Genomic DNA, 22,389 nt, shown 5'->3' on the forward strand with positions numbered 1-22,389 from the left:
AAAAAAGGAGTTAAGAGAAATTTAAGAGGAACTTGAGAGCAAATTGAGATTAAATATGGATTTGAGAGAAATTTGGAAGGAATTTGAGAGCAAATTGAGAGGAAATTTCAGAGAGAATTAGTTTGTGAAAAAAAAATAAGTGAGGGTATTTATAGTTTTTTTGTTTACCATTGGGGGGGGGCAACGGTCAAATTTTTGACCGTTGTACTTTTCATCTTGTGGGCAAGTCAGCAGCCACGTCGGCCGTCGGTAGCGCTTTGTCGACGAGCGACAAATCGCATCCTAGAGGCGCGATTTGTTGCCATGTCGCAAAGCGCTACCGACGTGGTCCGCGACTTCTTTGGCGCGTCCCCTGACATCGCGCTGACGTGGACGCGATTTGCCGGAAAATGGCCCATTCTAGTAAATAATTAAATACATGGCCCATTTCAGTAATTTAAAAAAAAGGGCTTTTTTTTGTGTAAATTGCCCATTATTAACTACCTAACCTGCATCGCAAACAACAAAAGCAGCACAGCTAGAACATCGATCAAGAGCTCTACTCCCTAATGGCAACAAAGTAACCTCAGGTCAGCATGAGTCGGTGAAATTTTCAATAAATGCAAGGCGTTTTCAAAGAACAAACGAATAATCCGCTAAGTATTTCCCGATGGGCCAATAGATAAATACAAGAATGCAACCGACCATATAGCCAACAACGCAAACCCCCAAAAGCTAAATTTTGCACAACTATGATAAAATAACTTGATATAGATGAAAAGCCCACACTAAGGAACTCCAGAGTAAAAGATATGAATTGGAGAAACACAAATCTAATTAGCTGGAGTGTGAAACAAGAGGTTTCATCAAAGGAACTGTTTGTCTGATGATTGATTTAGTGATAAACTTTTGGGAGAGGCAAAGGGGCAAATTAATTTTATGAATAAATAGTTGGTTTATCAATAAAATTTTCATTTATTAAAAATTTTATTTAGTTAAAAATTAGTTTTTGTATATTAGCATAAAGTACTCGTGATATGTCATGGGTAACTCTCACCAGTTTTTAATAATAGAAATAAATAAAATTTTAAAAAAATAATTTTAATTTATAAAATCTAACTTGTCTATTTTTTGAGTAAAGGAGGCAAAATGCAAGGTGAGGATGAATTATGAAACTGCCCTTGGCACAAAGGATAAACTTTAGCCAAAGAATTGGCATGTTTTTGAGGCATGCATTGAAGCCGTTGGAATGGTCCATGATAGAACTATAGGGGTTTAAGTTGCTTGAGCAAGCTGTGGAAGGAAGTGGTCTTTAGGAGAACTCACTATATGTAGACAATCTCACCAAATCCAATTAGGACAAAGCTTACCATTGATAGATCCATAAAGCAAATGCTTGGAGCTTCTGGAATTAAGAGCATATAAAATGCTGTGTGTAAATTTGGTGATGACAGTGATTTTGCTCTTAGTCCAACTTGACAAGATATTTTATGATATTATTGAATCTATGCTGCTCATCTCATCCCCATTGCTTTCAGTGTGGGCTCACTTAAATAAAAATCCCCACACTTGGAATGCAACTACATTAGAAGGAAAGTTTATTAAGAAAAGGATTCTCAAAGCTCTAGGTCTGGTGTCCCAGTTCCCCAAGCTAGAATGAATGCTAAATTTATTATAGGTTAGGTGAAACTACTACTGAAAAAGTGCAAGAAACGACCTTGCTTGACCCATGAATCCAGGGGAATTCTAAGTCAAAAACAGCAGTGACTTGGAGCAATGTTCTTTTGCCACAACCCCCTTGGTCTTGGGGCAATAAGATTCTTAAAAAATGTCGGAATTTTTTTTCTTTTCTTTTTTATGGGTTGGGAAAGTTCCAAAAAGAAAAACCAAGATATTTGTGTTGTACATCATGCTAATTGAGACTGCACAGCAGCTAGAGTGGCAGCTGGCTAATCTGGGCTGTTCCAAGTCATAATATATAACACATGCTGTAAGATTATAATATGCTCGGATTGTGCTCATCACAAAGAACATACTCAGATACTCTAAATCTTAGAAACTTTGAAAGCCGAAGCTGTTCATCAGATAGACATGCTGTTTACACTACAAGGTTCATTAAATTCAGATTCCAAAACATTACAGCAATTAAGACATATATAATTATTAACAATCTTATATTCAAACAGAATTCCTCTGTTTTCCATGCACTACCAAGTAACCGTAAAACTTGGGAAGAATAATCAAGCCGGAAAGAGGTGAGAAACAGCTCTCAGACGGATGAAGAGATGGAGCCTTGAGTGACTTCTTCAAATCCTGGAAAGACTCCACTTGAGTTAGACCTAAGAGGCCGGGGTGAATCCAGGCTTCGACGAAGAATCCTCCCTATGGCCGAGATAGGGTGCTCCGTTTCATCTAAAGGACTCGACGCCTTGAACTGATTGCAGAATTTGATGTGTCGGTCCAGTGCTTCCTCGGTGGAAATAAGCGTATCCGATCTCAGAGCCTCATCCTTGACGGCCTCGATGCACAGCCCACAAATCCAACGGCCCTGGTAACGTTCCCGGACACGCAGTATATATGCAAGGGTGCACTCCTCTGTGAAGCCGCAGGACTCACATTTAACGCAGTGAATTTCGATCGGAGCTGTCGCTTTGCTGGGTGGGTTTTGAGTGTCTATGCTTGAAACCGCCATTGCAGGGAACAAACATTGAATATTCCTTCGTTTTTTTGCTCTGTTCTTATTTCTATGTTTTCTAAACTATGTTTTGTTTTCTGTTTTGTGTTCTGTGTAACTCTTATATTGTGAAGGGAGAGGAACAGGTAAGTTAAAAAAAGATTATGTCATGTGGATGTGATAAAAAAAAAAGACAAATGAAATTTAAGCAAAAGAATAAAGTGGTTGCCAATTTCCATTTGCCATGCTTGTGGCTGTCCCACAGATAAATCAGAAATTATCAAAATTACTATGAAATATATTCCAACATCAACTAAAATAATAAAAACTCATTAACTTAAATGAGATGAGGAGAAACTAAACCCATTATAGATCCAAGTATTGTGGATTTTAGCATGGTTGAAGTGATTGAGACTTTGGGATTCAAATGAAAACCTGCGGCTGCTAAAATTGCTGCCACCAGACAGCCAGATGTGACCACAGCAACAATATACTTTTAAATCAAAAACCCAATCAAGATGAAACCTTTTTCCGTCTAAAATTCATAACCACGATCATAATAGTTACATTAACTGACCGTATATGAATATGTCTAGGTTCAGTGTTGAGATACTCCTCTTCGATGCATTGCTCCAAATCTTATGAAACTGAGTCCAGCTTAAAAGAAAATATAGAACCACATTTGTGGTTTCTACTGTAATGGTAGTAATTGTATTCCCATATAACCCCACAATGCTGATCTAATATGAAGCTTTTAATCAATGAAACTGTCCATTACTACTTTGATGATGTTCAAAATCTGGGTTTTAATCTTTTAGTTATAAATATAACAACTATGGGTCTTTTTCTTATCTTCTTCCATTTCAGCGGACGTGTGGTGCTTGATTATTGGAGGGTAGTGGAAGTCCTATACACAATTCCAACTACTCTTCTTAATAATCCAGCAGAAAATTCAAATCATAGCATTTAGAATAGTTCACAATCATCATATCTCACTATCAGAGATTTCTCTCAAACAAACATCTCTGTAGCAGCATTTTTCAGTTCCCTTTAGAAGTTGTTGGGTCTTTTTCGTGGGTTTTTCTGATGAACTCGGTACTTCAAATCGTCTTCATTTTGCCTATATCTCCTCACCTACTTGGAACTGCCACTGGCATCCAAAATTCTTGTTGCAGGTAAGCTTCCAAGGTATTATTTTTTATCTTTTAGACACTTTGTTTGTTTCTTCTAGTAGCGGGTGACTAAACTTGGGAGAAGCATTATTGAAAGGATTTTGTAGATAAAAATGGTGTATTTTGTGCTGAAACCAGGGACAGCTCGATCAAAAGATTGTACAGAAAAGGAAGAGACTTAGCTTGGGTTGGAACCAGAACAGCTAAAGGAGGAGGCTTTATTGTCTGTGACGGCCAAAGCTTATGACGTTCTTTTTCTCCAACCATGCTGCAAAGGTTTAGCTAAGTTTAATTAAAAATTCGTATGTCTACTCTTTCATCATGCTAAAAGAGAGCGGTATCAGACTTCATTTAACGTCAGAAAAAGACAATGGTGCAAGGCAAATGAACCATGTGCAAGATTTGCTCACTCTTCTTCTATACGGACAAAGGCAAGGCCAAAACCGGTTGGAGAGGTGTGGCAGTGGCAGCTTCCTTATGAAAGGAGGACTCCTCTTTCACACCTTCACCGGCAAGGGGAATCTTTTCTTCATTTTGTTGTTGGGACCAGATAACTACAACTGATGCCTCAGTGTTTGGTGGCATATGTTTTTTATGATAGATACGGATATTGCTATCCATTTCTTGTTCTATTTTGCGTTCGTTTTTAAACCCTTTACCTTTTTATCTGAAATATTATTTTACTTTTGCGTATTATCCAGACCAAGAGATAATTGCATTGCAACATGTTTGCTGTCATGAAAGATGAGACGAAAAACCAAAGACCCACCACCATGGACCACACCACTTGACCATATATGATTAGGCCGCATCAAACACATCATAGGACATGTTAACTGGACAAATTATAATAGCAAATTGCAGACTTTCAACAATTTTGGACAATTATAATCTAAATGCACCTGCAGGCTGCTTCATCTCGGAGGAAGTCAATTCAGAAATAACATGAATTTAATTATAAAGTTTCGAGCAGTAATAGGAGGCAACATAAATGTAAGCTCTTCTAACCCTCTTTCAATCCCTCTCAAACATCATGATCAACTAAAGCATGTATGTTGTTTCAAATAATAGAAAGGTTTTTGCAGCAGCTAATATTGGTCCATGCTCACTAGTCGCGCTCACTAATAGCTGTCAGATGTTCATCAATTTCCTCTGTTGACAACACTCTGAAAGCTGGATTATCAGCTTTCACCACTCCCACCTGCCAAACGTTAAAAGATATGTATGTCAATTACAGTTCAAATGGGGGAAAACAACAATAATTCCAGTTTCAGCTAGTACAGGAATATATCTATGCAATTTTATTAAGAACCATAATCAAATGCATTAGAGTGAGAATACACCACAAGCAGACTCTGAGACAAACAAAGGATATCCTGATAGTGGGTTGTCTTCAGATCCCACATTGGCATTGCGTGCAAGTTTCTAGTAGGTTACACACAGGATTCCATGGTACTTCAAACCAGCTAGCTTTTAACTACTTGTGTGTCCATCTGGCTAAAACAGCAAATACATGTGTGTGGCGCTTCCACATGTCTGGACAACCCCATAGTGTGTTGTTTTCAAATCGCATCAACAGTATGCTCAAGTTTCTTATAGTTTATAGAGGAGTCCAAAGTAGTTAAAATTAGCAGGCTTTTAATACTGGTGTTTCCTTTGGCCAAAAATTATGCTAATTATATACACAGCTTATCTTCAGGGAACATTTATTAGACATGAGAAAAGCACCAATGGTATTCAATCATTCAAACATTTAGATGGTGCAAACTTATAATGGCAAGATAATAAATTCTAGAACTAGTAGTAGAAGGATGAGCAGCCTCATTATACCTCTATCTCAGTAGCCTTGAAATCCTCTTGAAGAACAGACTGTAGAGCAGAAATAGCAGTCTGAAGAATAGAAGTAATAGGAAGCATTAGATAAATGTGATTATTTAGCTATTGTTGAACGTGCAGTCTTTGGAAACTTCCTTTACCATTAATAACAAAAGTAAAAGTATAAATACCTGCACCGTTTCCTCATAAGTAAAAGCAGGGTCATTCTTCATCTTCTTTTCCAAGAAATTAATTGCCTCTTGCTCTTTTGATCCAGCACTGGTTGCCTGCAACATACCAGTTAAAATTCATCCCAGCAGCAAAGCGCTTACCATAAAATTGGTCAAAAATAATTTTGAACCCATGCTATTGCACAAATAAATTCAGATTGGAGAACAAACACGCTACTTTCATGCCTAAAGAGAAAGACAAAGAAAATGAAATAGTCAATATCATTAACTCAAGGTAGAAAAGACCCACAATATGATGGTACTGGATAACCAATATTAGATTGTTGTATAAATCTCTTTTTAAGAAATTTTTTTATTCGGATGTGACCTTCCAAACTCTATGGTTTTGTGGTCTTCCATTATTGGAAATACATTATAAACAAAAATAAAAATATCTTCAGCAATTATATTACTACAGCCACAATGCAAATACATGTTTGAAAATTATAAGGTCAAAGAGAACTATTAGAGGAAAACAGCAATGAGTCATAACCATAATAATAACAACATATGCTTCTGGAACCAGATATTGGAACCAATGTTAATAATCCAAACTCAATGAGCACTGAAAATTAATTTGCAAACTACCTTGTGGCCATAAAAATGGCCTGCTGGATCACATTTGTAGAGTTGGGGCCCCTTCTCTTCATCAATACCCAACACCATAGCAACTTCACAGAAAATTATATGAAAGATATTACAGCCAATATTAGAGAAAGTTACTTGGAAATACATTAGCATATATCTAATTGAAAAATTGTAAAAAATCTACTGTTATAAATACAAGCAATTAAAATAAAATCATATTCATAAGATTTTAAAGAAATCATAGACATACCAACTCCAAGAGGTCTCATATAAGCATGTTGAGTGTAAACCTGTGATTTGTCAGCAATCCTACATCAATAAAGCACGTTACTCCAAATAAGTTGTACGATCATCGAGATGCACAAAAACCCATATATCAAAGAAAAATCAATGAATTTAATAGTAACATGAAATGCAGTCAGTTATTGATTTTAGAACTAAGATTATATTCACGAACTAACAAAAATAAAGTGCATTGCCTCCAATATGTGAAGATGAGCAGTAATGAATCAGGGTCATACGTTTTTGTCCAATTTTTACTGGAACACATACAAAGGCATAAACTTGCAGCCAGCTTATATCAAAATGACCAGTTCTTGAAGTCACTAAATTTATTCAACATTATCTGGAAGAACTCTACAAATACAACAGCCACGAACAGGAAGACAACTAAACATCGCTACTTTCAACTGAAGAAAATATAAGAAACCATACCATTTGGACAATACATCCACAGGCATCTCATATCCATATCTGAAACGAAACTCAGCTGCTTCATTCCTTGCCTGCTGGACCAAGGTCCTTGCATCAGCTGGAGAGCGACATAGCCAATTATCAAAGCATCCCTCACACAGTATTTGCATAGCAAGAAAGAAAATTTAACCTTAAGCATTAATCTAATGTAGTGAACAAAACTATATTTGAGTTCTATGCTGATGATAAGTTAGCTATTTAATGGGAGAATGCCGATCATCATGTGAATGCCAGGGTCAGCAACAGTTAGCTTATTAAGAAAACCATTCTGTTCTAGTTGTTACTTCTACAGCTTGCATACCTTTGATGCAGTTTTGGAAATTTTTGCAACCCTAATTTAGACTGATTATAAGTACATTAATCCAGAATCCTTAATATCTCAAAAACCCTAGTTCAATAGTTAACATAACAAATCTTCCCAATTCGAACAAACAATATCAAGAAAAAAAATGGCATTTAACAAAACTAAACCTGTCATGCCAGTAGCCAACAATCCAAGGAACTTAGTAATAGGGAAAAGATGAGTGACGCTAGTCTGATCCAAAAGCTTGTCCTGCATTACATTATTCAAAAACTTAAATACCCAAATCGTGAAAACCCCTTAAATAAACCAGGAAAAGTAAATAAAGGGAGAGTACGGACGGGAACTTTCTTCTGAGTAACAACACAGACGGAGTCTTTCCCTCGAACACCAATTGATGTGATCCCAGCTGCTTTCACTGCCTTAAACGCATACTCTGCTCAATTTATTCCAAAACCAAAATTGGGTCAAAGCTCCTTACAGGAATCAAAAAGAAGGCAGGCTAGTAGAGTGAATATACATACCGACTTGGAAAAGACGACCTTCGGGGGAGAAGATGGTAATATGGCGATCGTATCCGCCTCCACTTCCTCGACTCATTTTCTCTCTTGTTCCTTTGGAATTGTCTTGTTCCTTCTTCTTTTTTGTTGTTTTTGTGTTTTTGATGCACAGATTTCTTATCTAGAAAAGAGAAAGCTTCTTCTCCAAGAACGAAATTGTTAAGCGCTTTTATGACTCTCTCGAGTTAACTCAGAATTAAAGAAAACTGAGTTATTTGTCCAAAATAGCCTTCTTTAATTTGTCTTTAAATTATTCTTTTTTCCTGGTTACTTTTCTCTTTTTCACAATCGCGTCCTTTTTCTGATAGGAACGTTGCGGCGCTTTGAAAAATAGGGTTTTGCGGTTTTCCTCCGTTCAACTTTTGTAAAAATACGTATAAGTACTCCTGCTTTAGTTCTTTTTCAAATAAAACCTTGATTTTTTTTCTTTTAAATAGAACAGATGAATTATGTTACGTGGTATCCGTGAAAGCATGTCTATAAATAAAGTAAGTTTTGCTTTCTCCAAAAGTGGTGGTGATGACAATAGTTCACTCTATTGCTTTTTCTTTTTAAGTGATGACGATGCTAGTAGTTTTAGTTTTTAGTAATTTCTTTGGTTGTTTCTTCTAGTTTTGGAGGAGGTTGGGCCAACCTAATATATATTGATTTAGCCTTAGGGGACTAGTTTTGTGCATCAGCATAATCTTTCGGTGATCTTTCACGTTATCATTATCAAGGTGAGTTTGGATGGGCGGTGTGTTTACTTGCGTTTAGTGTAAAAACAGCGGTGGCTGTGAGATTAGATACTGTAGCGTGAGACAAAAAGTAAGCCAAACGCACCGCACCCAATCGCCCATCCAAACCCACCCTCAACCAAAGTTCATTGTTGATGCAATCTGACAGTACATAGTGAGACTAAGATGCTATTATTAAGGATTATTTATAGTGGTGCATATCTAGTAGTTTTCTATTACTACCAATTTAATTATCCTTCTAGTTATATCTCTCCTCCACTAGCTTTTATGATCGTCACGACGTGCAACTATTAAAATGATGAGAACACGTGGTTCTGAATGCAATTTCCATACCTGTTTATTTAATTTGGTGCTCTATTTCATCATGTGGTTTTAAATGTAATTTTTATTTTGGTTTATTTGATTTGGTGTTTTATTTGTAATTAATCGTGTTGTTATTTTGTAGGATGTGTTGTTATTCTAATTTGTTGCCCCATTAACTTTTATATATATTATTAATAAAACTCTTGACTAAGTTGGTTTCACAGGTTAACCGAGTACCAACTCGATTAGGAATGACTAATATATCATTTTATTAAATAACTACTATTATTATTTTGATGAATTTTTGCTTTTTCTTTTAAAATAAAAGAACTAATACTCTTTTACGGTCACTAGTTTTGGCAAATACCTAAAATTAGGTAATCTCTCTTTCAAAAGGAAAACTTATGCAATCTCGATTGGTTTAAAATCATTTAAATCCAATATGTAATTTTCGACCCCATTAAAATACCTAAATGATCTATTAGTAAGTATTAGGGTTTTTAAAAATATTAAAATTAACTAATGTGACAATATAGATTTAAGATTTGATTTGAATCTTCTTATTTCTTATTAATGTTTTTATTTCTTTCCTTTCTCCTATTTTTATTTGAATTGAAATATCTCTTTATTACTCAATAATGGTTGATTGCCAACTAATATTGTACTATAATGGTGGTATTTTAATTAGTAACACTTACAATTATGACATTTCAATTAGGTTTGCTAAATTTTTGTATTATTTTTGTTATTTGATTTTGCAGTGCATCATATTAATTATTTTATAATAAAATCTATCATTAATGGAATCTATGTTGTATTAATATGGAAAATATATATGATGAAGACGAGGCAGATTATATTGATTGGTGTAACCCAACTGATTTGTTGTTGAGATGTTTGAATGAGCCTACACAAATGTTAAATTATAGTGCATTAATCCATGATTGGAAAGAGACAAAAAACAAAAAATAAAAAAATGATTGATAAAAAGCTAATTAGAAGGTCACATGATTCATTAGATGATGAGTTTGTTTCTGGATTTGGTTACTATATTTGGATTATGCTATTAGTGATAGTGATGTCAAGAGAAAACGAAAACTTCCTGAATTTGATGATGAAAGGGATATATCCTAAATTTGTTGTAAGCGTGATATTTAAAATTTTTGATGAATTTAATATTCATTAGTTAATCAGCTTGGGATCAATTTTAAGCATAATGATAAAGATAAAATGGATGTAAGGTGCAAAGAAATTTTTTTTTTTTTGTGTACGAGCTTCGAAAATGTCAAACAAAATGACTATTCAAATCAAAAGTATTGTGAGTGAACATAACTGTAGTAAAATTTTTAAGAGAAATTTGCATCCATTGAATGTTGGCACATAGGTTTTTAGATGTGTTTCACAATGACCCTAAAATGAAGGTGAATACATTTTTAACTAAAATCAGAAAGGAATTAAATCTTGAAAAAAAATAGATGAAGGGATATAATACTAAAGTAAAAACATTGGAGATTATTAGGGGGAAGGATGAAGACTAATACTCTAAACTATCAAACTATTGCAGAGAGGTAAGAAAAATAAATCCTAGGTCCAACACCATTTTGCATTAGAGAGATCATTTTTTCAAATATGCACTAAAGCATTGAAGGATGGCTTTTTGGCTGGTTGTAAATCACCCATTTCGATAGATGGATGTTGGTTAAAGGGTAAATATGGTGGAGAGTTGCTTATGGTAATAGGTATAGATGCCAATGATTGCATCTATTCGATAGCTTATGTAGTTGTTGAGAGAGAGAGAACATAACAGGTGGGGGTTGGTTTCCAAAATTGCTAGCCAATGATTTAAACATCAAAAACTCTCATACTTGGACATTTATATTAGGCAAAAGGTTAGCAAGTAGCTACATACCTTATTATATGTTTCACGATAGACTAACATGTTTGTTTTATTTGTAGGGTCTCATTCCTATTGTACAATCATTTTTTCTAAATGTTGAACATCGTTTTTGTGTTCGTCATATGTAACAAAAATTTTCTAAGATTAATGCCCATCGAGGAAAGTCCCTTGAAGACTATTTATGGGTAGCAGCACGAGCTAGCTATATTGGTGAATTTAATTATTGAATTGAGAAGATTGAGAAGAAATGTAATAGTGCTTACAAGTAGTTGAAAAAGAAACCAACTCAGAAATGGTCTAAATCGTATTTTTTAACTTTTTTCTAGATGTGATATGCTTCTGAACAATATGTGTAAGAGTTTCAACAACTTACTTTTAGATGTGAGAGACAAGCCAATTCTTACAATGCTAGAAGTAATAGGTCCAAAGTTAATGAGAAGAGTTTATGCACAAAGAGATGCAATGAGGAGATTTAATGGCCAAATTTGTCCTAAGATACAAAAAAAGCTTCACAAGTTGAAAATTGAGTCTTTTAATTGCACATCAAATTGGTAGGAGGACATTAACTTAATTGGTGGTCAATATGAATAAGCAGGCATGCTCTTGTAGGAGATGGCAGCTAAGTGGACTACTATATTCACATGCAATTTCTTTCATCTTTAACTAAAGAGAATATTTAGATTATGTGGATGATTGTTACAAGGTTGCAATATTTTTGAAAATTTATGCTTATATGATTGATCCAATTGTTGGTGAAGATCAATGGGGCTCTGTCCAACATGGAGATGCAATTATTCCACTTGACCTTCCTAAGCCTAAAAGAGGGAGACACCAAACTGCACAAAGAAAGAATATTGTTGAAATACTTGTAGAGAAGGAAAAGAAAAGCAATTTGTCCAAGTTATCTAGAAAAGGGTTCAAAATTACTTGTAGTATATGTGGACAACAAGGACACAACAAGCATTTTCATGGTAATGAAAAGTATTTACAGGTATATAATTTTAATTATTTTGAAATTAAATTGTGACATCATTTAATTATTGTATAAATTGAGTACTTATGACCACCGTTTTTATTGTAGGAAAGGACATAAGTTGATTCATTTGAAGTGTTTACCAATTCATGAAAAGATCTTGTTGAAGACGTTTGACCAAGCAATATGCATGCGCCATATTTTCTTGTATGTTTAGAACTTCAGTGTTACTATTTTGTTTATTAAAATTGATTCAAACTTTTAGTTGATGCGTTCAATAAGTAGTGAATTTTAGGTTAACAAATATGTTTTGTTTAAATTGCTTGTTTTATAAAATCTTTAATTTTTCTAAACTTGTTTTTAGCTTTTACTTTAGACTTTAAAGGAAGATTTCAGAGACAAGAATAAAAAAAAGGTAGATCATCTAGGGAAAATATTGCACCAATGGTCGGTTAGTTACTTCATTCAAACAATAAAAATTTCCATGATACATGGTGCAATAATGGTAGGTATAGAACAAGGGAAAAAAAGGAAAAGTAAATACCTCTTAGACAATAACGTCGCCCTACCATTGATGGCATTGGCGGAGAAGCTTCTAAAAGTTCAACTAATTTGACAACATATGACTTTTAATCGAGAGGACCAAATCCAGGCCTGTTATTGATGGCATTGTTGATATTATGAAACCAAAAGTAACTTAGATCCAAACAAGCTAGCATGAGTAGTTTGTTAATAACATCACTAGTAGGCAAAGAACAACACAAGATACCAATGAAGCATATTTTGTTAACATCGCCCAAGAGAATTTGATAAGTAACATTTTATTACTCAAAGCATAATTGAATCTTTACATCAAAAGAAAATTATGCTAATAGTTTGTTAGTAACATCACCAGTATGGTGTTAAACTAAATCATCACTTATATTTACATGATGTAAAACCAAAACGAGGTAAAAGCAACAATGCCGCTTATGATGCAAAGTCTATCCAACCTGTTTTCATTCTTCATCTTCTCCTCTTTTAATTCGTTTTGCACTTTTGAGTACAATTGACATGACTCAAAAACTTCGCCAACATAATTTAGAAGATCAATCTGAAACAAGCTGTTGTGAAACCAACTATTAGGCAATCTATTTGCATTAGGAATACCCCAAAGGAATTTTGAACATATTGTTTTGTTTGTACCTTACATCCATAATAGAAACAAAATCTAGGGGGTGAAATACTTTCAAGTCCATTGTTGTCACCATAATATTCAACTTCAGTCCAGTCTTGGAGATGCTCGAGATAGCCATTGCAATGATTCTCCTTTACTAGTGTTAAAATGTTAATTTATATTTCTATAGACATTTTTATTTCCAATGAAATCAACCTTAAACAATAAGAAATGAGCCAATTTTAAACAACAAGGATATTAAAAAAAAAGAGAGACGTTTACTATTTAGTTCCTTCATTGCCGCACTTTGAGGATAAAATAATATACACATGTTTCATCTACAAGCAAACTCTTTTGAATTGTACATCAAATAATCATTAAACCACCAATTCCCCTCACTTTGGGTGTTGATTTCAATATTTGTAAATTTGGGCTTCAATCTTTTACAATAGGTGAAAAACGTGAGGAGCCTGTCAATATATCATCCATCACATCATTTCCTTTTCTTGAAGAAATTTAAAAAGAACATAATTGCTAAAAAATGAAGTAATGAATAATCTAATATAATATAAAAATTAGGCCCAAATTAAGGGAAACCATCAAACCAACTCGTAGGAAAACTATGAAGTAAGATACTACTTAAAGTTTGAAATTACAGCTCATCCTCTTACTTAGAAAATCAGTAGTAATTAGATTTAATAGAGCCATATAAACCAGAATTTGTGCTGCCAAAGAGTCCAAGATGCCTTCCCTAAGCAAAATTGTCGCGCTTTAAGGGTTGTAGGATGAAGTAATGAGAGTTCCAATGGCTCAAGCAATACCCATTTTTGAAAAAAATAAAAATAAAAGAAATCAACCGACAAATCTATCAATATCGTATTAGGTCAGAAATAGAAAGATTATTTTTTTCTAAGTAGTTTACCAAAATCCAAAAATTGAGAAAACTCCTAAATTTTTTTACTTTATTACTTAAAATGCGAATAAGATATTTGCCAAAAAAAATGCCAATAAGGTTAAATGTAAAAGTGTATGTGTTGATTCGACTTTTCCGTTAAGTAATTTTGACAATATTAGTGAAACTGATTCAAATTATCAATAATAAAACTTAATGACGTAATTTGATTAAAATTAAAGGTCTATGATTTAGATGAAAATAGAAGCTAAGTTTGGTGATTTAAAATGTAAATTACTCTCCTCCAAAACTTCACACTTCAATCCCTAACGGTACGAGCAAATACTACGAGCTAACCTCGAGTTATTAGAAGAAACCAAGGAACAAGTTGAAATAAAGCTGACTGCTAGAGCACATGTTAGAAACAAGTAGTTTTTGTTAAGGGGATCGATTCTTTCGGGAGAAGTTTTTGAAGTACCATTCGATCCCCTCAATGGAATGTATTGTTTTCAAGTTGAGGTTTCATCCCTCGCTTCTATTGAGAGTTTTGCACGATTCACGAAGAGAGAGTGCCTCATTTAATGAACAAGATAGGTATATTACAAGTCTTCAATTTTGAGTCTTACAGGTCGAGGTACTCCCCGTGAACTATACATAGTTAGCAGTGAAGATGGGAGCTTCCTACCTTCGTTCAAACAAAGAAAAACTTCATTTTTCATACAATGTCTTTACACTGGACAATGTCGTTAATCCTTTGACCCACAAACAATTTTTTCCGTTTTTTTTTTAATATTTATTTACTTATTTTAACTTCTACCACCCTTTTTATTTCACTTTTTTCCTCTGTCTTTCTTTAATTAGTTATCAAATAAAAGCACATTTGGAGACAATTGTTTTGCGTAGAAATTTCTTTTGTCAAGATATTGACGCGTCTCAGGTATTTCTCTTCTAAGTTGCTACCTTAATTGAATTCAACTTTCAATAGATCAGGGTCATTGGAATTTTATATTGGATCAGAATTCAACAAACAGTAAACATAGATTGTATTTCTTTTTGTTTTAATTTTTCTTTTCGTGTTATTATTTCGATGAAATTGTTGCTTTCGTTTTCAGTTTGTTTTAGAAAAATATTTTCTTAGTCATTGGTTTTATCTAAATGTGCATCAAGACCATCAATTTTGCTTTCGGTAAAAAGATATGGAAACTGGATAGATAATTAGGTTATAGTAGTTTAATTGTTGATTTTAGATTAAATTACAATTCATGGAGATTGTTTAAAATGCGGCGCTCCAATTAAAATGGTTATTGTGAGTTAGGGTCTATTTGTTTGTATGTAAAATATTTTTCATGAAACATTTTCATTACTTTATGGTGTTTGTTTGGTGTAAAATGAATTACCAAAGGAAATCATTCTCCAAAAATAAAAAAAAGCGTAAAATCAAGGCTTTTTAAAAGAAAATATCTTACCAAATTTTTTTTTGTAAGACATTTTCTAAATTGATAAGGCTCTATTCAGTGTCTTCACTGTCGAAGAACAAAAAGGAAAATCTTTCAGAGCAATGAAGGGGAAGCTGTCTTCATTATCGAAGAAAACAATCCCTTATATTCTAATTTTATATTTTTTACGATTAAGTCCATAAAATCCAGATTTTTACTAGTTTACAATTTAATTCCTCAAAAACAAATTTTTTTATTTTTCACTTCAGTCCTAAACCTCGTTTTGTACAATTTTGTAAACCAGTCCCTTTTCTAAAATTTTCAGATTTTATCATTTAGTCCTTACAACTAAAAATGTAAAAATTTCCAAAAATTAGTCCTTGATTTTTGAACAGTTAAACTTTCATATACTATTTTTCAAAATTGTAAATTCTCAAATAATGTAAATTAGTCCTAAAACTCAAGATTTTATAATAGGATCTATTGCCTTCTTTGTACCTTTGTCTTAATACACTTACAACATGTTTGGCTGAATAGCCATTACCTACCTATTACAAGCTTATTCTGCTTCCCACTAAAACAGAGGTTTGGTTGAAGGGAATACCGTATTACGGGTGTATTCCATTCCGGCCTTAAGCAGAAAAATTTGAGGATTTCTATTCCCTTCCCTCTTCACCGTTTACCCATTCCGTCCCAAATCAACCCTATTTTACCCTCACAAATTCTCACCTCAAAAACACTCAACGGCAACCATTTCTTGCTTCCTCCGACTCCGGCATTCCTCCCCTTCATCCAAGGTCAGGTGAACATTTTTTGGCTATCGCCATCTTCATCTTCATCTTCCTTCTAGTTGAACCTCCTTATTTACGGTAAGTGCCTTTGATTCCTTAATCGACTGCATTTCTAGTTGAACTCTCAAAAGCCCTCGCTCTTATAAACCCTTTGGCTATCGCAGTCTCCCAAATCACTCTACTCCGATTTGCTCTTCTTTCGCCAAACAAACGCGAGATTTGTAGATTTATTTCTCGTCTATCTGCCTCCAAATCAATGGTGAGCCCCTTGCTCTTTCTCTTCTTTTTTTGTTGTTCTCGATTTCTTAATTATAATATAGGGTTATTTTGTAAGAATAGAATTAGGAAGGGACCGTGCATATGTATGTATGTGGTATAACCTTTGTTGTTTGAGCCTTTCACTTAGAATAGTGTTGTTTATCCTCATTTATACTAATTAAATCATGTAATTTTGCAATCACTAGTACTAGTCTTCTAAAATCAAAGATTTTGCAATCACTATGTTTGAGTCTAAAATTTTTCTTTTTATTAAGGGATAATGATAGATTTTGCAATCATTATCGACCTGGGCAACTAGATACAAGAAGGTATGGTGAGCAATATGCTAGTAAAGGAGAAGATGCAGACTGTGCTTTGCTTCTTGAGCAGACACCTTTCTACAAAGATCTGGTATCTTTCATTTGAATTTTGTATTATCTCATCCTAGTCATGTGGATTGGGAAATGTAGCATTGACAAATGCTACAGGCTGCTGTGGCTGTTCAAGCAGGTGTATGCGTGGACATTTTTGCTGTTACAAATGAGTATACAGATTTGGCATCTCTTAAATTTCTTAGCATAGAAAGTGGTGGCTCTTTGTTCTTATATGCAAATACAGATGATTCAACACTTCCTCAGGACATGTTAGTACTATAAGTTCCTCTAATTTATTATTTTTTAAAGATGATAAAATATATGTTTATATGGATACTTCATATCTACTTGAGTTAATTATATGGATATTCCATTTGAGTGCTGTTATTGATCTTACTTTGCAGGTACCGAATGCTAAGTCGACCATATGCTTTTACTTGCGTACTAAGATTGAGGACATCTACTGAATTCAAGCTTGACCATTCTGTAAGTTTTTCTCTTTCTACTTTCAAATTTTCTTACTGGGGAAATATCATCTAATAATTTTTGATTTCTCACTTCTTTCATTCCCACCTTTTGCAGTATTGTCACTTCTTCCCAGATCCACAATATGAAAATGTTCAGCACATCATTTGTTGTGATTTTTGTGCAACATATGCTTATGATTTTGATTTCGCTAATAATGTTGGATTTTACAGATACTAATTACTCATTACAATTTCGTTCTTTGGCTGCCACAGTCAATATTACTAGTATTTTTTATTGTTGAATCTGATGGACATACATTCTGGACCATTTTGCTCTAGAATGCAGGGACTTCATCTGGCATAGAATCTTATAGCTTAGTATTCTACTTTCTTTGAGTTCTCTTGATTCAATAAAATATATTCATTATGCTCAGATTTGTAATATGTAAATTTTTAGATTATACAATGTTATTATGATTATATTTTTTTTCTCATTGTATTAGTTTCTTGCCTGCACCAGATGGGCCCACCTAAATGCTACCTTTTTTTGTTGATATAGCAATTTGTGGAGCATTATTGTTATATTATTTAGATATTTTAATCTCCTTTTTCTTTTGCAGACATTCTTCTGAACTACCTATAGTGCAGATTGCATTTCAGTACACTGTTGTTGTGCCCCCTGAGGAACTCTCGAGTTTAGGATTGGTGTCTTCTAGTATGACTTAACAAAAAGACCGTGTTACATGGATCATTGTACATATTCCCTTGTTCATTACCAAATTCCAGTACTCCCCAAACCAAATGGTTGGAGTTGGTATTAGAGTTTAATTTGTAAACTATAGATAGATGTAGGCATTGAGAAACCATTTTTTTGGTTAGAACATCAAATATATATGTAACTTTTGTTAATATATGAATAATATATTTGGATGTGAAATATAATTCTCAAGTTATTTATTACTTCTAGTATTTTATTTTTATTGTAGAATAATTAAATTATTTGTTTCACTAATGATATTTTAGCACATTAAATATATATTACAGTTTGAAAATAATAAAGTAGATTATATATTATTTTTATAGTATTATATATTATGATTTTAGTAAATTTATATAATAATTATATTAAGAATTTTATTAAATTATATACTTTTTATTAAATTATATTTAATAATAATTATGTTAAAATATGGTTAAATTATTTATTATTTTTATTAAATTATTTTAATAATAATCTTGTTAAAATTTAATAACAATAACAATCTACTTAAAAAAATTCTACTAAGGGTATTCTAGTCATTTTAATTTTTTTCGTATGCTATTACAATATCATTCCATTCAACCAAATACAAGAATACTATTACACTTCTATTTCATTCCATTCAACCAAACAATTGATTACTGATTACAGCTTTATTCCATTACAGCTCTATTCAATTACATTTCTATTTCATTATAGCTCTATTCTATTACAGTGAACCAAACGTACCCTTAGTTTCTATTTTTTTTTTCTTGAGGTTTCTCCCTCCCTCCCCTTTTTTTTTCAGTGACATTTTGTTAAGTCTTACTTTTCATGTCTTTGTAGGATGAAAGTAGGGTCCTACATGTTAAGCTGTAGGGCTAAAGAGCTGTCTCTCATTGCCATTATTTTTATGGCTGCAACTATTATTATGTGGACATGTGACAGAAGTCCAGTATTTACTTCCTCACTACCACCCAATAATCAATTCTTACAACTCTCTTCAGGTCTCTCCCAAGCTTCTATGAAATAGATATATTTGACAAAACATTTATGGGGAAGAGTACTTCTACTTACATGCTCACGATAGCTTTCCTTCCTCATAATATCTGGTGCAGATATTAAAAGAGTGCCATTAGAACCCAAAAGACATGTCAGAGAAGATATTTCTATGTTGACACAGAGGAAAGTTTTACATAACGAAGATGAAGATCATTTGGATAAGACACTTTCTATTGATACTGCCAAAAGTTCTTCAGACTTTGAAACTATCCAAATTCAGAAAAAAGGTAATCTACTTTATCAAATTTGTTAACATTGCAGTGGGTATTGTTTTATAGTAACTGTTATGCTCAATCATTTTTGTTGAGCATCACCAATATTCTCCTCGATTCATGGTCATAATTTTTTAGCTGCAAGCTGAAATCTGAGGCTTAGAATGACTAATGTCAACACTTACATGTTTAGATGAAGCATTTTCATTGGCATGGGAGATCGATTGCGTTCCTGCTTCTTATCTGTCGTATTGTGAAGTCATCAATGATTATTAGAGCATATGAATTGTTCATGTTTTCCGCTTTCATATTCCTGTATGAGTTCACTTTATGGAAATGGTAAAGATAAAATTCTACTGGTTTTTAAAGCTAAGGTTATAAATCTTAGCCAAGAGTTATTCGTTTTGTTTTCAGTACTTTTTTTCCCAACCTCACACATAGGTTTGGTATGCTATTTACATGGCTGTAATATCATCCAATATTGAAACAATTTCTATTTTCCTTTATATTCCTTGTCTATGTTATCCAGACTCAGGGTGAGTACTGGACAATGGTAATTTTTTTGTAAGTTTTTCGTATATTTAATCATACCCCCGTACCCATGTCTGAATGTGTGTTGGACGCAAGTTCTCTAGGGAAAATGATTAGTACAGGTAATATAGTTCATAGTCAATAGTAGTCGAAAAGTTGCCTGTGGTTATTATTCTTATGCTCATTTAGATGTTAGATCCGTTACGTCCATATTGTGATAATATTACTGATTACAGACTTTCATATTATTTGATCCTTGCTCCAGTTTGTAATTATGCTAAAGGAAAATGGGTTGTAGATGATAGACGGCCTTTGTATTCTGGGTTTGGTTGTAAACAATCGCTAGCACCAATGTGGGCTTGTAGTTTGATGCAGCGTCAAGATTTTGCATTTGAAAAGCTAAGATGGCAACCGAAAGGCTGTGAAATGGAAGAATTTGAAGGGCCAAAGTTCTTAAAACGGTATTTATATCATTGTCTATGAATATTTTCCATTTTTTTCTGTTTGAACATGGTTATAAGTTATAACTCTTCACTTGGTGCTTCCAACTCAACCTATCAAAAGAAGTGAAGGACTGATATTTGCCTGTTCTGAAGTTCTAAGACTTAGGTTTCATGGATTGGGCCTTTTGGCGTTCCCCTTATAGATACATTCTCTTCTCTTTCCAGAAGTTGTTTTACTTGGTCAGAGTTTATATGACCTTTGATTGGTTGCTCTAATTACTTGTTTAAACATAACCAATAATGGTTAGACCATTTACGAATTCTTCTGATGCAATCACAGGATGCAAGACAAAACTTTAGCTTTTGTTGGAGATTCATTAGGTAGGCAGCAATTCCAGTCTCTAATGTGCATGATCACAGCTGGTAAGGATAGGTCAGATGTCCTAGATGTGGGCAATGAATATGGACTTGTCCTACCTCCAGGCAGTACAAGTCCTAATGGTTGGGCATATCGATTTCTCAGCACCAATATTACTGTCCTGTACTATTGGTCTTCAGGCCTCTGTGAATTGGAACCTCTTGATGTCAAGGACCCGCAAACAGAATATGCAATGCATCTTGATCGACCTCCATCATTTTTGCGCCAGTTTCTGCACAAAATTGATGTCTTGGTTCTGAACAGGGGGCATCATTGGAATAGAGGGAAACTCAGGGCTAACAGGTGGGTTATGTATGTTGGGGGTGCACCCAACACCAACAAGAAGATAGCAAATATGGGGAGAGCCAAGAATTTCACAATCCATAACACTGTTAAATGGCTAGACTCTCAGGTCCCAAAGCATCCTCATCTGAATGCCTTTTATCGGAGCATCTCCCCTAGGCACTTCGTAAATGGAGATTGGAACACAGGAGGGAGTTGTAACAATACCAAACCTATGTCTATAGGTAAAGAAGTATTACAAGAAGGGTCTAGTGATCATGCTGCTGTCAGTGCTGTAAGATGGACAGGGGTTAAACTTCTGGACATAACTGCTTTGTCTCAGGTGAGAGACGAGGGTCACATATCTCGGATCTGTATTACATCATCGCCAGGAGTCCAAGACTGCTTGCATTGGTGTTTGCCTGGTGTTCCGGACACATGGAATGAAATCCTTTTTGCACAAATTTAGTCATAAATAACTGTTAACGAATGAAGAATTTTTGCAGCATGACCTGAGACATGAAAGTGTTGCCTATTCCTATCTTCAAATGGGCATTACTTTTGACGGCGTCCTTCAATCACATCTCCCATAAAAAGGCTTCCTCGGCTCATTTTTGTGATATAGAACCCCTAATTTTGGTGGTTCATGTATTTAGAGATTTAGTTTCTAGAATTTTTGTATTGGAGTAAAATTTAGCCTGACATTAGGTACTGTACAGTGTACAGTCTCTGAGGAAGGCAAAAAGCTTACATGGGATAGAAAAAATAAGACTAAAAAAATGTGATATAGAGTTGGGTATTGGAGAGATGACATCAAGCAGAGTTTGTCGTGTCTGTAAGGAGCAGAGGTGGTGTTCTTATATATTTGGCTGGCGGTAAATGCTTAATGGTAGCCCAAATATTTAGAGAGAATTGAAGCATTCCTTTTTCTTTCATATTCTGTTGGAGGATTAATCGTCTGAAATCACCTTTCTTTTAATTATAATTAGTTTAGCAGACTTTTTACTAAAATGAAATGCCACGTAGGAAGAGTCAGAGGCCAGCTTGGCCTCGCATTCATTCAAATACCCATCGAGTCGTTGGTAGTTGCTTATAACCAAAATAACAACTGATATACAAATCATAGTTTGATTTTTTGTTTAATTTCAATGAATTTGATTCGGTTTTATTCGTTTATAACTTAAACAATTATTAAAAATATTTTAAAACAAGTACATTTCATATTCTTACAAAATAATATAAATTAATTATGATATTTTTCCAAAATCACTTGCTTGCATTTTTTATTATTATAATGTAACTAATATTTATTGATATCGGAATGGATTGATTGGTTGAATCGAAAA

At 33.8% G+C, this 22,389-nt stretch overlaps 4 protein-coding genes and 1 long non-coding RNA gene across 7 annotated transcripts; 3 read left to right on the forward strand and 2 right to left on the reverse strand.

Annotated features, from left to right (window-relative positions):
* Positions 1-2,031: 2,031 nt before the first annotated feature.
* Positions 2,032-2,828, reverse strand: LOC105773352 (uncharacterized). The gene has a single exon (XM_012595146.2). The coding sequence runs from the start codon at positions 2,669-2,671 to the stop codon at positions 2,249-2,251; it is 423 nt and encodes a 140-aa protein (XP_012450600.1). The 5' UTR covers positions 2,672-2,828; the 3' UTR covers positions 2,032-2,248.
* A 473-nt stretch (positions 2,829-3,301) lies between these two features.
* On the forward strand, positions 3,302-4,518 carry LOC128041872 (uncharacterized). The gene is made up of 2 exons (XR_008196826.1): positions 3,302-3,828; positions 3,964-4,518. It is a non-coding gene; the product is annotated as an uncharacterized LOC128041872 (long non-coding RNA).
* A 240-nt stretch (positions 4,519-4,758) lies between these two features.
* LOC105773351 (proteasome subunit alpha type-6) lies at positions 4,759-8,273 on the reverse strand. Its single transcript, XM_012595145.2, has 9 exons — positions 8,037-8,273; positions 7,854-7,948; positions 7,683-7,764; positions 7,173-7,269; positions 6,709-6,767; positions 6,459-6,541; positions 5,832-5,927; positions 5,656-5,715; positions 4,759-5,026 (listed from the first exon to the last, which is right to left on the reverse strand). The coding sequence occupies exons 1-9, from the start codon at positions 8,110-8,112 to the stop codon at positions 4,934-4,936; spliced, it is 741 nt and encodes a 246-aa protein (XP_012450599.1). The 5' UTR covers positions 8,113-8,273; the 3' UTR covers positions 4,759-4,933.
* A 7,746-nt stretch (positions 8,274-16,019) lies between these two features.
* Positions 16,020-18,316, forward strand: LOC128041798 (uncharacterized protein C4.03c-like). 3 transcript variants are annotated; one of them, XR_008196651.1, is made up of 6 exons: positions 16,020-16,335; positions 16,422-16,516; positions 16,791-16,926; positions 17,026-17,158; positions 17,294-17,375; positions 17,977-18,316. XR_008196651.1 is itself a non-coding variant. In XM_052632177.1 (5 exons), exons 3-5 carry the CDS (start codon positions 16,995-16,997, stop codon positions 17,986-17,988), a joined length of 258 nt encoding a protein of 85 aa, XP_052488137.1. In that variant the 5' UTR covers positions 16,022-16,335; positions 16,422-16,516; positions 16,791-16,994; the 3' UTR covers positions 17,989-18,316. The 3 variants fall into 3 exon arrangements, 1 of the variants encoding a protein (XP_052488137.1); XR_008196650.1 differs by having other exon boundaries at positions 16,028-16,335; positions 17,004-17,158; XM_052632177.1 differs by having other exon boundaries at positions 16,022-16,335; positions 16,791-17,158.
* A 775-nt stretch (positions 18,317-19,091) lies between these two features.
* On the forward strand, positions 19,092-22,007 carry LOC105771599 (protein trichome birefringence-like 16). The gene is made up of 3 exons (XM_012593029.2): positions 19,092-19,384; positions 20,166-20,361; positions 20,684-22,007. The coding sequence occupies exons 1-3, from the start codon at positions 19,267-19,269 to the stop codon at positions 21,510-21,512; spliced, it is 1,143 nt and encodes a 380-aa protein (XP_012448483.1). The 5' UTR covers positions 19,092-19,266; the 3' UTR covers positions 21,513-22,007.
* The last annotated feature ends 382 nt before the right edge of the window (positions 22,008-22,389 follow it).

This window comes from Gossypium raimondii, chromosome 6, assembly GCF_025698545.1.
Source record: "Gossypium raimondii isolate GPD5lz chromosome 6, ASM2569854v1, whole genome shotgun sequence".
In the NCBI taxonomy this organism is placed as follows: Eukaryota; Viridiplantae; Streptophyta; class Magnoliopsida; order Malvales; family Malvaceae; genus Gossypium; species Gossypium raimondii.

What these genes read in the sequence shown, in the direction of transcription:
- LOC105773352 (XM_012595146.2), bottom strand. Translation starts at nt 2,671, where the DNA reads ATGGCGGTTTCAAGCATAGACACTCAAAACCCACCCAGCAAAGCGACA.
- LOC105773351 (XM_012595145.2), bottom strand. Translation starts at nt 8,112, where the DNA reads ATGAGTCGAGGAAGTGGAGGCGGATACGATCGCCATATTACCATCTTC. An exon ending in GTTGGCTACTGGCATGACAG is followed by an intron (nt 7,270 to 7,682) that starts GTTTAGTTTTGT and finishes GTCGCTCTCCAG; the next exon opens with CTGATGCAAGGACCTTGGTC. An exon ending in TCAAGGCTACTGAGATAGAG is followed by an intron (nt 5,027 to 5,655) that starts GTATAATGAGGC and finishes AACGTTTGGCAG; the next exon opens with GTGGGAGTGGTGAAAGCTGA.
- LOC128041798 (XM_052632177.1), top strand. Translation starts at nt 16,995, where the DNA reads ATGCTACAGGCTGCTGTGGCTGTTCAAGCAGGTGTATGCGTGGACATT. An exon ending in TCAACACTTCCTCAGGACAT is followed by an intron (nt 17,159 to 17,293) that starts GTTAGTACTATA and finishes CTTACTTTGCAG; the next exon opens with GTACCGAATGCTAAGTCGAC.
- LOC105771599 (XM_012593029.2), top strand. Translation starts at nt 19,267, where the DNA reads ATGTTGACACAGAGGAAAGTTTTACATAACGAAGATGAAGATCATTTG. An exon ending in TATCCAAATTCAGAAAAAAG is followed by an intron (nt 19,385 to 20,165) that starts GTAATCTACTTT and finishes TCCTTGCTCCAG; the next exon opens with TTTGTAATTATGCTAAAGGA. An exon ending in GGGCCAAAGTTCTTAAAACG is followed by an intron (nt 20,362 to 20,683) that starts GTATTTATATCA and finishes ATGCAATCACAG; the next exon opens with GATGCAAGACAAAACTTTAG.